The 15,303-nt window shown below is 35.4% G+C and overlaps 1 protein-coding gene across 5 annotated transcripts in view; it reads right to left on the minus strand.

The window, feature by feature from the left end:
- The window catches only part of LOC108671835, an 82,553-nt gene that overhangs the window by 23,769 nt on the left and 43,481 nt on the right, over nucleotides 1-15,303 (minus strand). For 2 of the 5 annotated variants that reach the window (XM_047884924.1, XM_018159428.2), the window contains exons 1-4: nucleotides 13,495-13,872; nucleotides 3,553-3,750; nucleotides 2,320-2,388; nucleotides 441-554 (exon numbers count right to left, since the gene is read on the minus strand). In XM_047884924.1, the coding sequence (XP_047740880.1) occupies nucleotides 441-554; nucleotides 2,320-2,388; nucleotides 3,553-3,750; nucleotides 13,495-13,524 (411 nt within the window). In that variant the 5' untranslated portion in view covers nucleotides 13,525-13,872. Of the gene's footprint in view, nucleotides 1-440; nucleotides 555-2,319; nucleotides 2,389-3,552; nucleotides 3,751-13,494; nucleotides 13,873-15,303 lie in introns of those variants that run through there. The other 3 variants (XM_018159430.2, XM_018159429.2, XM_047884925.1) reach the window with 2 other exon arrangements.

Here is a 15,303-nt window from a genome sequence, read left to right on the forward strand (position 1 = left end):
ATTTACGGAAAGAAGGAAAATTTAATTTTTGCACCGGAATCTACAAATTGACCAGGATATTTTAAATTATAGGCCTTTTTATCCGCGAACTTGGCCGTTTTTAGGCCATCTGGCAGCGTCGGTGGGTCATGCCGCACTTTAATGTGTTAAACTCCTGTTAATTTTGTTTAAAAATGACATCGCAAAAGTCAAAAGTAAAGACATAGATTACAGGAATGACTTGAATGTTTGATTTTAATTATCTATTGATAAAATTAATCGGACATCTTTAAGATTTTCTAGTCGCACCCCATCCTTAAGCACAAGTTTTACTAAACCGCACCTCGAAATGTTTCCTCAAAAATTAGCGTTCCTTAATAAAAAGAAAATTGTTTTTCTTTACTATTATTTTTTCGTTTTTTACAATTCACTGGATTAAAATGTAAGAGCTTTAGACTGACCTGCTGCCAGTCAGGTTCGTCGTCCTCCTTGACGACCTGCCGGCGCATTTCCTTGATTGTTTGAGCCTTCTTCATCTGCTCGGTCGCTGAGAGGTACAGCTGAGCGGGACCCGTCTGTCATACGCGGGATATATTACTTAAGATTAATAAGATAATTAGAAGAAAAATTGTTGTTTAGGTTTAATAAGATAATTAGAAGAAAAATTGTTGTTTAGGTTTAATAAGATAATTAGAAGAAAAATTGTTGTTTAGGTTTACTAAGTAAATTAGCGGAAAATTTTTTTATTTAAGTTTAATAAGATAATCAGAGGGAAAATTTTTGAGTTTAATAAAATAATTACAAGAAAAATTGTTAATTAGGTTAGCTAAGAAAATTAGAAGAAAAATTGTTATTTGAGTTTAATAAGATAATTAGAAGAAAAATTCTTACTTAGGTTTACTAAGAAAATTAGAAGTAAAATTGTTATTTGAATTTAATAAGATAATTAGAAGAAAAATGCTTATTTAAGTTTACTGAGAAAATTAAGAAAAAAATTTGTTATATGGGTTCACTGAGAAAATTAAGCAAAAAATTCATTTTTTAAGTTTAAAGGAAAAATTTGTTATTGAGGTTTACTAAGAAAATTAAAAGAAAAATTTGTTATACGAGTTTGCGGAGGAAATTAAAAGAGAAATTTTTTATTTGTGTTTGCTAAGAAACTTAAGAGAAATATTTATTATTTAAGTAAACTAAGAAAATTAAAAGAAAAACTTGTTATCCAAGTTTACTAAAAAATTGAGAGAAAATTTTGTTATTCAAATTTACTAAGAACATTAAAGAAAATTTTGTTATTCAAGTTTGCTAAGAAATTTAAAAGACAAATTTGTTTTATAAGTTTACTAAGGAAATAAAAAAAAATTGTTAGTTAAATTTACTGAGCAAATTAAATGAAAATTTTGTTATTTAGTTTACTAAGCAAATTATGAGAGAAAAATTTGTTATTCAAGTTTACTAAAAAATGAAGAGAAAATTTTATTGTTCATGTTTACTAAGAAAATTAAGAGATAAATTTTAATTCAAGTTACTAAGATGATAAAAAAATTTTATTCCAGTTTAATAAGAAAATTAAGAGAAAAAATTGCCATTCAAGTTTAAAAAGAAAATTATAAGAAAAAATTATCATTCAAGATTACTAAGAAGATAAAAAAATTTGGTTATGTACATTTAATTAATAAAATAAAAAAATTTTCAAGTACATATAGCAAGAATTTAAAATTTTAGGAAACACCAACTAAATTCACAATATCTTCACAGAGAACATTTCGAAAACCATCTTCCATCATCAGTTAAAAAATTCAATACCATCAACGGAGAGAAGCAAAAGAAACGCGTCCATCTTTGTCACGAAAATTAAGATTTACTTAGTTCCTCTATTATACAAATCCCGATGAAATCTTTATTTATTATTACTGATAATAGTCCTTCGGCCCAGAAAAAATAGATTAAAGTTATTTAATAACTTTTTGGTATCGTAGAAAAAGCTGGATCATGGGTAAGACCAGCGACATGCGAGTGAAAAATGACGAAATTCGGTAGGTATTTCTATATTTTTTTAATTCTCAGTAGTAATGAATGAATGAAAAATACTCATGCTAAATTAATTAAATATTTCATACTGTTCAAATTTATAAAAAAACATCCTAGCCAAAAAAATTCCTGGGCTAACAGCTCCGCGTTGTTTGAAACACGAACAGTTTAAATTGGAATTAAAAAATTACCCTTTGACGCAAAAAAGCTAATTTCATTTGTACGGCGCCGCATAATATAAAAAGTATGATTAATTACACGCTAAAAACTCGTCAAGAAATTCAAATAGAAAATTGTAAAATTACTTCTCACCTTTACAAACATCATGGCCTTAGCGTTGGGTCGGGGCGCCGCCCCCACCGTGCGCGTCGGGATATGCTCCTGCACACACGAAACCCTTTTAATGTTAAATAAACATCTTCATACGAAAGAATATGAAGATTTTCACTTTCGATATTATACAAAGGCTTACATACGAAACAATATGAATAGTATGAATATTTTCCCTTTCGATATCATATAAAGTCTTTCATACGAAAGAGTAACAATATTTTTCCTTTCAATACGGTACGTATCATATAAAGCTTTTCATACGAAAGAATAGGAACATTTTCCCTTTCAGTATCATATAAAGCCTTTCAAACGACAGAATATGAATGTTTTCCCTTTCAATATAATACAAGCACTTTTACACGAATAATAAGAATTTTTTCATACCGATGTTGGAAGGTATGACAATCATAATACATATTCACTAACGAACGTTTTGTGTGCACTCAATGATCGGTGAAACTTGTGAGCAATAAAACCATTTCTTTATTTATTTACTTTATCTCTATTTCCTTTACCCTAAGGGTAAAATTTTACAAGTCACTGAGATTTACTGAGGGCAAAAACTACACAAATTACTGAGATTTACTGAAGGCAAAAACTACACAAATTACTGAGATTTACTGAGGGCAAAAACTACACAAATTACTGAGATTTACTGAAGGCAAAAACTACACAAATTACTGAGATTTACTGAAGGCAAAAACTACACAAATTACTGAGATTTATTAAGGGCAAAAACTACTCAAATTACCGAGATTTACTGAGGGCAAGAACTGCACAAGTTACTGAGATTTACTGAGAGCAAGAACTACACAAGTTACTGAGATTTACTGAGGGCAAGAACTACACAAGTTACTGAGATTTACTGAGGGCAAGAACTACACAAGTTTACTGAGATTTACTGAGAGCAAGAACTACACAATTTACTGAGATTTACTGAGGGCAAGAACTACACAAGTTTACTGAGATTTACTGAGAGCAAGAACTACACAAGTTACTGAGATTTACTGAGGGCAAGAACTACACAAGTTACTGAGATTTACTGAGAGCAAGAACTACACAAGTTTACTGAGATTTACTGAGAGCAAGAACTACACAAGTTACTGAGATTTACTGAGAGCAAAAACTACACCGAGGACAAAACTACACAAATTACTGAGATGAAAGTAACACCAGTTAATGAGATTTATGCCAACGAATAAAATCACTTACGACTTTTTCAACCATCGCCGAGGTTGGCAGAGAATCCATGGATGTGGTGCGATGAGGGTGGAATCCTACGGAGGATGAAGAGGATGCGGAGGAGGATGAGCGGGTGGAGGGGACTGTAGGGGACTGGAGGGGACTGGAGTGGATTGTGTCCTCATGGAAGGAGGCGCTAAAGTCCCCAGCCCGCACTGAGGACGGCATCTGAGGACAATAAATTCGATATAAATCTTGGTTCATGGATAACTTTTAAGTAATTCACTCAAGCTTTTTTTAGACCGTCTTAGATACAAAATTTTATTAGACAGTTGGTCACACAAACACGGAGAACTCACAAATTAAAGTTAAATACTGAAGAATAAAAACGGCACATTTCCAATCAATCTTACCCGATCAATCCAATAAGTTTAACCGACCAATTAAAAGTCAATATCTGTAGAAAATAACGTTTTTTTAAGAAATATTATACGGTTGATTGGTGTTCATGAATAGTAAAAAATGTATATACTAATAACCAAAATGGAGAGTCTTTTTATCAAGTAACACTTGAAGTCTCGAAAATAATTAGCTTAGTCCTGCCTACAAAGAACATGAAATGAAAACGTGAGCCTGCTACCGTTGGTCACTCATTAAAGGCCAACTATATATATCGACTAAAATTAAATATGTTAGAAGATTTGATTCAATTAGTCTACCTTTTAGGCATATTCATTCAAGAATAATTAAAGAATAAGCATATTTATTCATAAATATTTTAAGAATAAACATATTTATTCCTGAATGACTCTGGTACACGGCGGGAGCTGCCATCAATCTGGTGTAGCGAGCAGCGCGCGACACGAGCATGTAACGTGGAAACTGGAGCGCCTGGAGGCCACGGCCACTCCATGGTGTGACACTCCATCAACGCCCTTTACCACCACTCACTCCTCACCACCACTCACTCCTCACAACCACTCACCCCTCACCACTCACTCGCCCCTCACCACTCACTCGCCCCTCACCACCACTCGCCCCTCACCACCACTCATCCCTGACCACCCCTCACTCCTCACCACCACTCGCCCCTCACCACCACTCAACACTCACCACCACTCACCCCTCACCACCACTCACCCCTCACCACCACTCACCACTCACCCCTCACCGTGCCTGTAGGGCGGAGGCGTCAAGGGCGCGCGCAGCACGACAGCGCAGCATTACACTCAAAAAATACCGTTAATCAATAGCAGCACCGTGATGGATTTCAGGGCTACGCAAGGTTTTAAATTTAAACTCAAAACACGCATAAAAATTTCCGTCAAATAATAAGGCAATTTAATAGGCATTTGTACTAAATAAAATAAGTTTTAAATAATAAGGCAATTTAATAGGTATTTGTACTAATAAAATAAGTTTTACTTCCGTTAGCAACTGAACAAGAATTAGATGACCGAAAACACTGCACTCAGAGAAGTTACTGCAACTTAGTCCAAATGGCGATGCACATTTTATTCTTAGATAAGACATCCTAACTCAATTAGGCCCGAAAAAATGGCGTAGCAGAGCTACGTGCAGAAAGTGTGTCAGTATTTGGACAGTGTGACGCATGTAATTCATACACAAACAACGGCTACAGTACACCTGTCGCACACAGGCAGCAACAACTAATGTGATACTGAATGTGTAAAATACAATTTGTAGTGTGTATGAATGTGAGCAATCTAGACTCATTGAATGTGTGAAATTTCCAATGAGTCTATTGCGAAATATCGGTATGTGTGAAATGTGAAATTCCAAATATGTGCAATGTTAAACTTTCAATTCAATGTGTAATGTGAAATTTGTAATGTGTACTATGTAAACTATCCAATGTGTGTACAATGTAAGTAAAATATCCAATATGTGTAATGTGGAACATTCAATGTATGTAATTTCAAATGAGGGTATAACGAAATGTTAAATGAGATGAACAACAAAAAGCAAATGCCGAGCCGGAGGTCGTCTAAAGATCACAAAGACCGCGGGTGTGTAACACTATATAAAGACCATTTACATTTGACAGCCGTTAGCAAAAACCGTACCTACGTAGAGCAGTCAACATATATTATATAGCTTCCGTGTCTGCATGAATTCTTTAGTCTTTATCCAAAGATAAAATCCTCATTATATTATTTAGATATTTATATATTTTTAACCTTATTATATTTTTCCAATCCAAAAGATGATGAAAGCTAGGACATGGCAAAAAAAATATTCAGGATATATTTCCCCTCTCACCCATGCAGTGGCTATAATAAAAGCTAGACAGGATTGTCGTGATTGCCTAACGGGATTGTTATCGTAAGGCCAAACAGGATTGTTGCTGCCATAAGGCCATACAGGATTGTTGCTGTCTGTGTGACCAAACGGGATTGTTGTTGCCGCGATGGCCAAACAGGATTGTAGGTTAAACAGGATTGTTGCTTTGATGATGGACAAACAGGATTGTTGCTGTGGTGATGGACAAACAGGATTGTTGACCAAGCAGGATTGTTGTGTGCCGCACCTCGCCCAACAAGTTCCTAATAAGGAGACGCCATAACTCTCGTGGACCGCTAACCTGTGTGAACTTTAATCCCATGGCGACCAGCTGCCTTCAGCAGGTGCCTTGAGCCAGGTGCTTCCTATCAGCTGCCTTGAGCAGGTGCCTTGAGCAGGTGCATCCTATCAGCTGCCTTGAGCTAGGTGCCTTGAACTAGGCGCATCCTATCAGCTGCCTTAAGCAGGTGCCTTGAACCAGGCGCATCCTATCAGCTGCCTTGAGCAGGTGCCTTGAACCAGGCGCGTCCTATCAGCTGCCTTGAGCAGGTGCCTTGAACCAGGTGCATCCTATCAGCTGCCTTAAGCAGGTGCCTTGAACCAGGCGCATCCTATCAGCTGCCTTGAGCTTTGTGTGCATCCTATCAGGTGCCTTGAGCCATGTATCTGTGTCTAATGTCAAGTGCCTTGGATCAGGTGCTTTAAGCCATGTGCCCTGAGCCATGAGCCTTGAGCAAAGTGCCACCAGCAGATGCCTTAGACCTGTTGCCTTGAGCCAGTTGCCTTGCGCAAGTGCCTTTAGCCATATGCCTAAGTAGAAGTGCCCTTGCCTACTTAGGCAAGGGCACTACTTTTAGTGCCCTTGCCTAAGTAGAAGCGTGCGAATGGAGTAAACGTGCGCTTCTCATCGACCTAAGAGTTAAAAGAAACTCTGCAGCAAAAGGTGCAATAGTAAAACCATGGCGGTCAAAAACGTGTCACTCGAGGCCGATGAACCCGAACTCTGAAACTGAAGGCGGGTGTGAGCGAGGCGATAATCCACAAATGGAGTTACAGTGTAAAACCAAACCGGTGTTAGACCAGCCTGCATTTAGACCAACCAAGAGTCCGACCCACCCAGCTTTAAACCAACCTGGAATCAGCCCAACCATGTGTTGGAAGAACCAAGAGATAGACCAACGCTAGTTTCAGACCAGCCTGGAGTTAGCCCAACCAAGTGTTAGAACAACCCAGATGTAGACCAGCGCTAGTTTCAGACCAGCCTGGAGTTAGCCCAACCAAGTGTTAGAACAACCCAGATGTAGACCAGTGCTAGTTTCAGACTAGCCTGGAGTTAGACCAACTCAGGCTAAAATAGCTGACAAATTAACCCCGTCAAACCGGTGTCCATTGCGTTGCAGCCGAAATGCACAACATATGCGACCGAAACGTTGAGAAATGCACCGTACTTTATAAACCTTAAAATAAAGAATTCATCATATTTTGTATAATTAATCCTCAATTTATATTTATTGTGTAAATAACACAGTAAATTAGGGCTGAAACAGATAGATATCAAGTAACAAGCGTCGGATCCAAAGAATTCGCGTTAATTGAGACTAATCGCATGATTATAATTGATAAATATATTCATGATTTGAACATCACGAAGTTATTAACCTGAATTCTACATCAAATTAGCTTTGAAAGTGGTACCTATGTAAAATAATGCAGAGAGTGAAAAAATCACTATGGCACCATTCATTCATTATTTGAACATTCATTCATCAATGACTCATTGAAGGACTCATTGAAAAAAAACATCCTAACAGGATATAATTCAATAAATTCAGCTCTTAAAATAAATATTGGAATCACTCATAATTATAATTCATTGCATAATTGAATTCTGCATAGTTTTGAAATATAATAGGCAAGCAAACAAAATTTATTGTATTGTAATATAAAACACATAATAAATGCGTACAACATATTAATATTCTTTTCAAAATATGATTCAATATGAATATAATGCATACATAAAATATGCTTTATAAAATATGGAAGTATAAAGAAATAATATAATTTTTAACAATGTAAAAACCCTGAACTTCAGCATGTAAAATATCAGAAAACTTGCAAAATTTGAAAGTGCAGAGCAGAGCAGAGAGCAGAAATCCTTCAGATCGCAGCTGATCAAATGGACCCGCTGACCTCGCAAAACTCAACATCAATTAACAACTCACACCAGCGGAGGAAAAAATCCCCTAAATGCCAATCCCAAATCAGTAATTGTTACTAAAAAAGGTGTTTTAAAAGGTGCTCAAGTTTACAACAAGATCTTTTTCGATGCTTAAAAAATTAACTAAAAAATTTGAAACTTCTAAAAATGTGAGAAAAATGCGAAATCGTAGATGAAAATTACCTCAGCCCATTCAAACAATCAACTTGGTGCTTCATAGTTCAGCGCCTACAGAGCTACTACATTATATCTTCGTCTATAAGATCTATTTCATATTATATTTGTACAGCATGTTTTAAATCACTATACTAGCACGGTCATATAATTCAAATATTGTTGTAAGATCTGAAATATTACGAATATAGTCCCTGACCTCCAATATTACGAAAATAGCACCTGGCATACAAGGGAATTATCCGCGAAAATTTAGCCGCTGTGCTGGCAGTTGAAACTTGTTATAATTTTTAGGAACAGTATATAGTACACCCAGAGAAACGAAAGGGTCATATTATCCGAATAGTGACACTTCCTGCATTTAGCACTAGTACGTCCTTCTGTCTTGCAAACTTGAGTCAGGATGACGCACACAAGGGCAAAAAGTGCACTGATATATGGACAAAGTTTCTCAATTATGAATTAAGCATTATTTTTCTGAGTGATGCAGGAACGGGCGTGTTGGAACGGGCAAAGCAGGGCCGGTCAAGGTCGAGGCAGACAAGCCCCATTCCGTCAAGGGGGGACGTGGGTCATCCCCCCCTCCCCCCATAAAGTCAACTTTTGGGACGGGGAAGAAACTTCCCTCTTACCGACTTTCCTTACGTTACACTCAAATAAATGAATGAGATTTTGAACAATTAGCGAAGCCCTTTTTGCCCCCCAGTGATGGTCATTCTGATTTACTTTTGTCCGAAAAAAGGGAGTACGGGTATTACGTGCAGAAAGTGAGTCACTATTTAGACAATTTGACCCATTTGTTTCCTGCAAGATAACCAAGAGTTTGGCGCGGCCCTCGTGAGCATTGCGCATGTCTAACAACGAGGGGTCATTGGGTAGGTTTTTATACTGCACAATTTTAAGATTTTTGTCTCGATTTCTAAATTGTTTTTTCTTCTAAATCACAGGAAATTATTTTAAAAAATTTCAGAATTTTGTTCATTAATTTAATTCTTTTCTGAATTTCATAAACTGATTTTCTCAACTTCAGAAGTTGCTTTTCTCAATTTCAGAAATTACTTTTCTCAATTTCATAAATTGCTCTTTTCAATTTCAGAAAGAAATTGCTTTGCTAAATCTTAGAAATTGTTTTCCCAATTTCATCAATTGCTTTCAACTGCAGAAATTTTTTTTTCAATTTCAGAAATAGCTTTTTCAATTTCAGAATATATATAAGCCTAATTAATTTCATTGAATATATATGTATATACGTATATTTATTTATTTCCAAATTTAATCAGCTCGGGTTTTGAAAAGTTGCACACGATTTAAGCACACGTTGCACAAATACAGCCTGAATTCAGAACTGAGTTATACATTTTTATGAAATAGAATCAGCTGTTCATTTCCAGAGACCAAAATAGTGAATGAATGAACTCGTGCAAATGTTGTCAAAACGAAAGATATTTTTGCTAATATTGACTGCCGTTGACATAAATACGGTGCGCTGCAAGACAATTCGTAAACTATGCCGATAAACGCAGCTAATTGTCGAAACTTTAATTCATTAATTTAACTTACGCTACATGTGACCATGATCAAGATGAAGAAATTGATACTTGATACTTGAGTCAATAATTATAAATATAAACGATAATTCAGAGTCGTATATATAATTCTCAATAATAATAATAAATAATAATCTTCATGTCTGGGCAACTTACAAATGCTTTGAAGACGTACAAGTTTAATGTAAATTTGAACAATAACTAATTCTGTCGATTACAAAAACTGATACCAGCTGTGGCACTGGCACCATCAGCGAGCTTGGCACTGAGCTGCCAACGATGCCATCACTGCCACAAAAAGAGGTGGCAATTTAGGTGCCACATAGCGCCACATGAAGCCACATGGCGCCACATGAAGCCACATGGCGCCACACAACAACTGTACAAGCACATTAGAGGCTTAGCGTTCATTGAGTAACCAACTAAGCACTTATTTAATGACACTATAGGCCTATTATGACAACATGGCATCACATTGCCACATAGTAATTTTGGAAGCACGTTACCAGCAGAAAGATTTGCCTCGACTTGAAACTGAACGGCCAAAAAGCCACAGTAGCGCCTAAATAAACAAGTTTTATCCACACGGTGTCACATGGTGCCACACCCACAATTCCAAGCGATGTCACATAATGCCACATGATGCCAAATGTGAGCAACACAGCCTCTTCGAGGCCAAATTACAGTTATAAGATTCACATGCATAGCAACGATGCTTGCAGAAAATCTATTATCGCCACAAAAGGCACGTTACTGCCACATGGTGCCGCCACACTGCCACTTCACGGGGACATTACAGGCAAGTAGCGACGCTGGCACAGTGCCAGCAGAGTGCCAGCTCTGGGCAGAAGCTGTAGTATTTATAAACAGCTGTGACAGCTGCTGCGTGACGCGGCTCTACAAGCACGCTTGCTTCGTGTCGAGCGCCGGAAATGAATAATATTTAAAAATTTAAAAGCAAAGAATAGTCCACAAAAATTCATATCTTTATAAAAAACGTTTCGGAGTCCAGCTCCATCGAATTTAGAATTTACATAGAAAGTCAATTCTACGAACTGACGATCGATGGAGCTGGTCTCCAAAACGTTTTCTATAATGATATGAATTTTTGTGGACTATTCTTTGCTTCTAAATTTTTAGTTAACTTTCGATATAAGCAAATAAGTGACATCAATTCCTGAATAATATCTTGTCCATTTGCATTAATAAAAATGATTTTGAAGATATTTACAACAAGAAATAAATTGAGTTTAAAGTGAATGTTCTTTTTAAGATCGATTTGATGAATATGAATTTGTCGGACAATGAATTTTTCAGCGTTACTTTGCCAGTATCGCATACAATATCACTATACCGGAAGTGAATAGAATTATAGCAAACATAAATTTACAACTCATGATAAAATAATTTAGGATATTTACAACTCATGATAAAAATCAGTAAGTTGAGTTTAAAGTAAATATTCTTTTTCCAAAATTGATTTTACAAAATTCCCGAATTAACCACGAATTTAAAAGTCAAGAAAATGCCAAGTTTATTGAAATTATGTTGACTTTACGTTACATTTTACGATAAATGCAGTAAAAATTTACCGAGCATCAGCGTATTATTTTATTCTAAGTGCAGTGAAAATATCCCGATTATTCTAACGTACATAAAACAAAAGCTGATATAAACGAGTAATATATGCATCTCTTGGCTTATCGCTTGATATTATTTTATTATTTTAGGGCATTAAAGGCCTGATAAAATTAGGTTTTATTATAGATAAAAACTGCACTAAAGCGCTGATTTCCGGAGAATGTTTGTGAAGTTAGACGCGGAGTCTCCTTCATGCTCCAATAAATCATGAATATTTAAAACACTTTCAACTGTAAATATTTATGGAGTATAAATCACTGCAGTTCAGAACTTTTAAACATATCCCTTGGAAATAATGAATAATTCCAAAACACACAGAAACAAAAGAAAAACCATATTTTTGGTTTTCTTTCATTATAAATGTAATAAAAAGCAAATTAAATAAATTTCTAGTCTAAGAAGAAATATGTTTAAAAAAATAGTGTATGGGAATTCAATCAGTCGAGAATATATAAACTGTCACCAAAAGCGTGAAATTAAAGTCGGGTTCATGCCAACTATATACTTAATACAATAAAATAATAATTGCATCCCTGACATGTAATCACATTCATTTCTAAAAAAAATTTCAGATTCAACAACAATTTGAATTTTATTCCGAAAGACATTATAATGATGTTTTAAAGTCACGCGTGTTGCGAGAACTAATTCTACACATTCCTCATATGTTCCTCAACATATGCCTGTCATGAATGAGTCCATTCATATCTGGGACAGAGCCTGAATGTATAGCTCAAGGAAATGAATGTGCGGTGCAAAGCATTAATGAATGGCGATGAGCAAATGAATGACAAGCCGTTTATTTACATGGTTTTCGCTGGAACATCGTATCAACATCGAGGAATCCTCAGTCATAACGAAAAAGCGTTTGGTAGTAAAGTAACAATCTACATACCGAAGTTGAAACCGCTGGCATTTAATGTTTCAATTACGTTGATACAAAGTTATTTCAACGTTATTTACTTAGTGAAGAACTCCGTTTACCTAACTGACACAAAATATTCCACATGAGAACATTTTACAGTTTTGATCTTCAATAGATCTCCCGGTCATTAGATAGAAATGGCCGGGATTTTTTTTTTTTGTTCAATTTTCTCGGTCATTCGATAGAAATAACCAACGCAACGGAAAAGTTATCCTATACGTACAAAAATACTTGAAGCCGATCCCAGAATAATAAGAAACAAGATCTTGCGTATCGTTCGTCAATTCAATTAAACTTGAGATACATAGAATGGGGATATCAATTCCGTTTTTTGGCAAATTTTAAATTGAAGTACAAATTTCAACATACAGAACCATGTGATGTGTGTTGAAACAAATTTCAACAAACAGAACTGCAAGACGCAAGGCGAGTAAAGAACCGAGGAGCGAGCGCCATGTACAAGGAAGTAAAAGTCTTCCTATGAGCTTAATGAACCTCAATGAATGGTGAAGACCGTCTGCCATTCAGCCATTCATTTAGCTATTGAAGATGAGTACGAGTACAGTGTGTACGAGTATACTGAAGATGAGTACAGTACACTGTGTACGAGTATACTGAAGATGAGTACACTGTGTACGAGTACACTGAAGATGAGTGCACTGTACACCGTAGTGCACGCGACTCTGTACTAAGAGCTAGGCGGTATTACGCGCAAATGTTTAAAAATGCCACACAACGAATGCGTAAAGTATCATAATATATCATGATATTGTTTTCTGCGATGTCGTGACATTTATCATCATAAATAAACTTTTTTTAACACATAAATATGAGTGAGTATACGGATCAGAAATTTTTACATACGGAAGTTTTGTTGACAGCTGCCTGGTTTTTGGGACACATAAATATCAGATTAAATATAAGTAATATAATAAAAAATATAAATACAGACGATAAACACACCAAGTACTAGCTGGACTCAGAATAACCGATAGTAATATGAATTTTTTTTTACACATTAAAGTTTATTAAATAAATAAGAGTTAGTTGAATTGTGCTTGTGCAAATAATTATTATGTTTTAATTGGCATGTTGCATGAATAAGGATGGAAACAAACATTTGAATATAATAATAATAAAAATAATAGTAAAAAACTTACTCCATGGACAGAGACAGGTCGACGTGACATTTGAGCTGTTCTGTTGAGACGTTTTTCCACGTATTTTTCCAAGTGTAAACGTTATTTTGAAGCCCAGTTGAGAAATACAAAAAAGGGGGAAACGTTACACACTTGTACAGTTGTACTGTGATTGTACATCCATCTAAGTTAAAATAAAGAAATCATATGTAACTTCCCCATATGATATTGGTGTTAGATTTTTATCAAGTTGCAGTGTTTAATAAATAAAGAACTTTTCTATTAGTTTTGTCAATTCTGGCTCAAATTTTGGTCACTTTCTTTTTCGAGTCAAAACTCAGATTCGTCTTCATTTTTCGCACTCCAATTACGGCAAAGAAGAAAATTTGGTTTCCTCAATAACATATGAAGAGAATATGAATAATATGAATCCGATCTGAAGAATTACTAAGCATTTCAAAATAACTTGGAACAAATGCGCTTGAAAACTTTAGGTATGTCAATATCATTCAAACAAGAAACATTTACATACTTGTATTTATTTTTGATCCAATAATTATTTCGCATGGAGATGAAGATTTAGTCTACATTCAATCCTATTATAAAAATTTACAGGACACTTTTTGTTAAATTATACGAATATTATTAATAATATAACAAGATTATACGAATAATATTATATTATAAGAACATTCGAAAGTTTGAACGGTGTTGTCAAACATCACTAACAGAAAAAAGTTGCCCATATTAGTTCATAATTCATCAGCGATTTTGCACAATTTATATAAATGTCAAGTTTATTTGACGACCATAAAGTTAATTATCCTATACTTGACAATAGCCACAATAAACTTTATGGCTTCGTGGAAAGACAATAGCCGATTGTAATACAGCAGTTTCTCTGTCTGAATATTTTCCAGCTGAAATACAACGCAACTAACACAGATATTTCTTACACAATTATATGTTTGCAGACAGTATTAAAAATAGTTGTACTAATTGATGTGTGTGCACTGATTAAAGCACATTCTGAATATAAATGATATGGAGTTTGATCAAAACTCCACTCGAAATTGAACAAGATGACTGTAACATGAATACGAGTAGGTACTATCACAAATATATCTCTTCATATTATATCACACGACTGAACCAATCCACGTATGTAATTCACTTAGAAAAAACACCCAAGAATATTCAAAATTTATTTTATTTCAAATGAGCACAAATAAATCCAAATTTTTAAATCTAAAAACTAAAATCTAAATTCCTAATTTCAAGTGAGAACAAAAAAAATCGCACACCGCTAACGGCCAGAAGCACCCGGGCTCTGCCGCACGATCAACCAACGAACCGCACATGCAACAAAGGCTTTACACTCAAAGAAATGAGTGAGTCTCTCCAAATAACGACACATTTTCTGCTCTATGTGGGTCATCCAGACCCAGATTGTCCCGGCAAAAGGGCATGTCAAAGATGCGTACTGCGCTGTGGGTAAGAAAATGGGTCACTATTTGGAAAGTATGTCCAACTAACTTTTTTAGACAATATGTCCCAGTAATTTTTCTGTGTGCACGCTGCAGCCTCTAACTGATAACGCTTTGTCTTATCGCGCTATCGCACAACGAGCGCCCCAAGCTCGGGTAGCTGCACCAGATCTGCAATGAGGTATGTATGGAAACTGCCATGAAATAAATATCCTCATGTGAATAAGACAAACGACATCGAATGTATAGAATGTCATTGATTTTAATTTGAACTATAGGTTCATTACTTTCCGAAGCAAAAATATCTAATGCATTTAAAGTTATTCCCTTTATTAGGTTTCTG

Source organism: Hyalella azteca, unplaced genomic scaffold (assembly GCF_000764305.2).
Source record: "Hyalella azteca isolate HAZT.00-mixed unplaced genomic scaffold, Hazt_2.0.2 contig16467, whole genome shotgun sequence".
NCBI lineage: Eukaryota > Metazoa > Arthropoda > Malacostraca > Amphipoda > Hyalellidae > Hyalella > Hyalella azteca.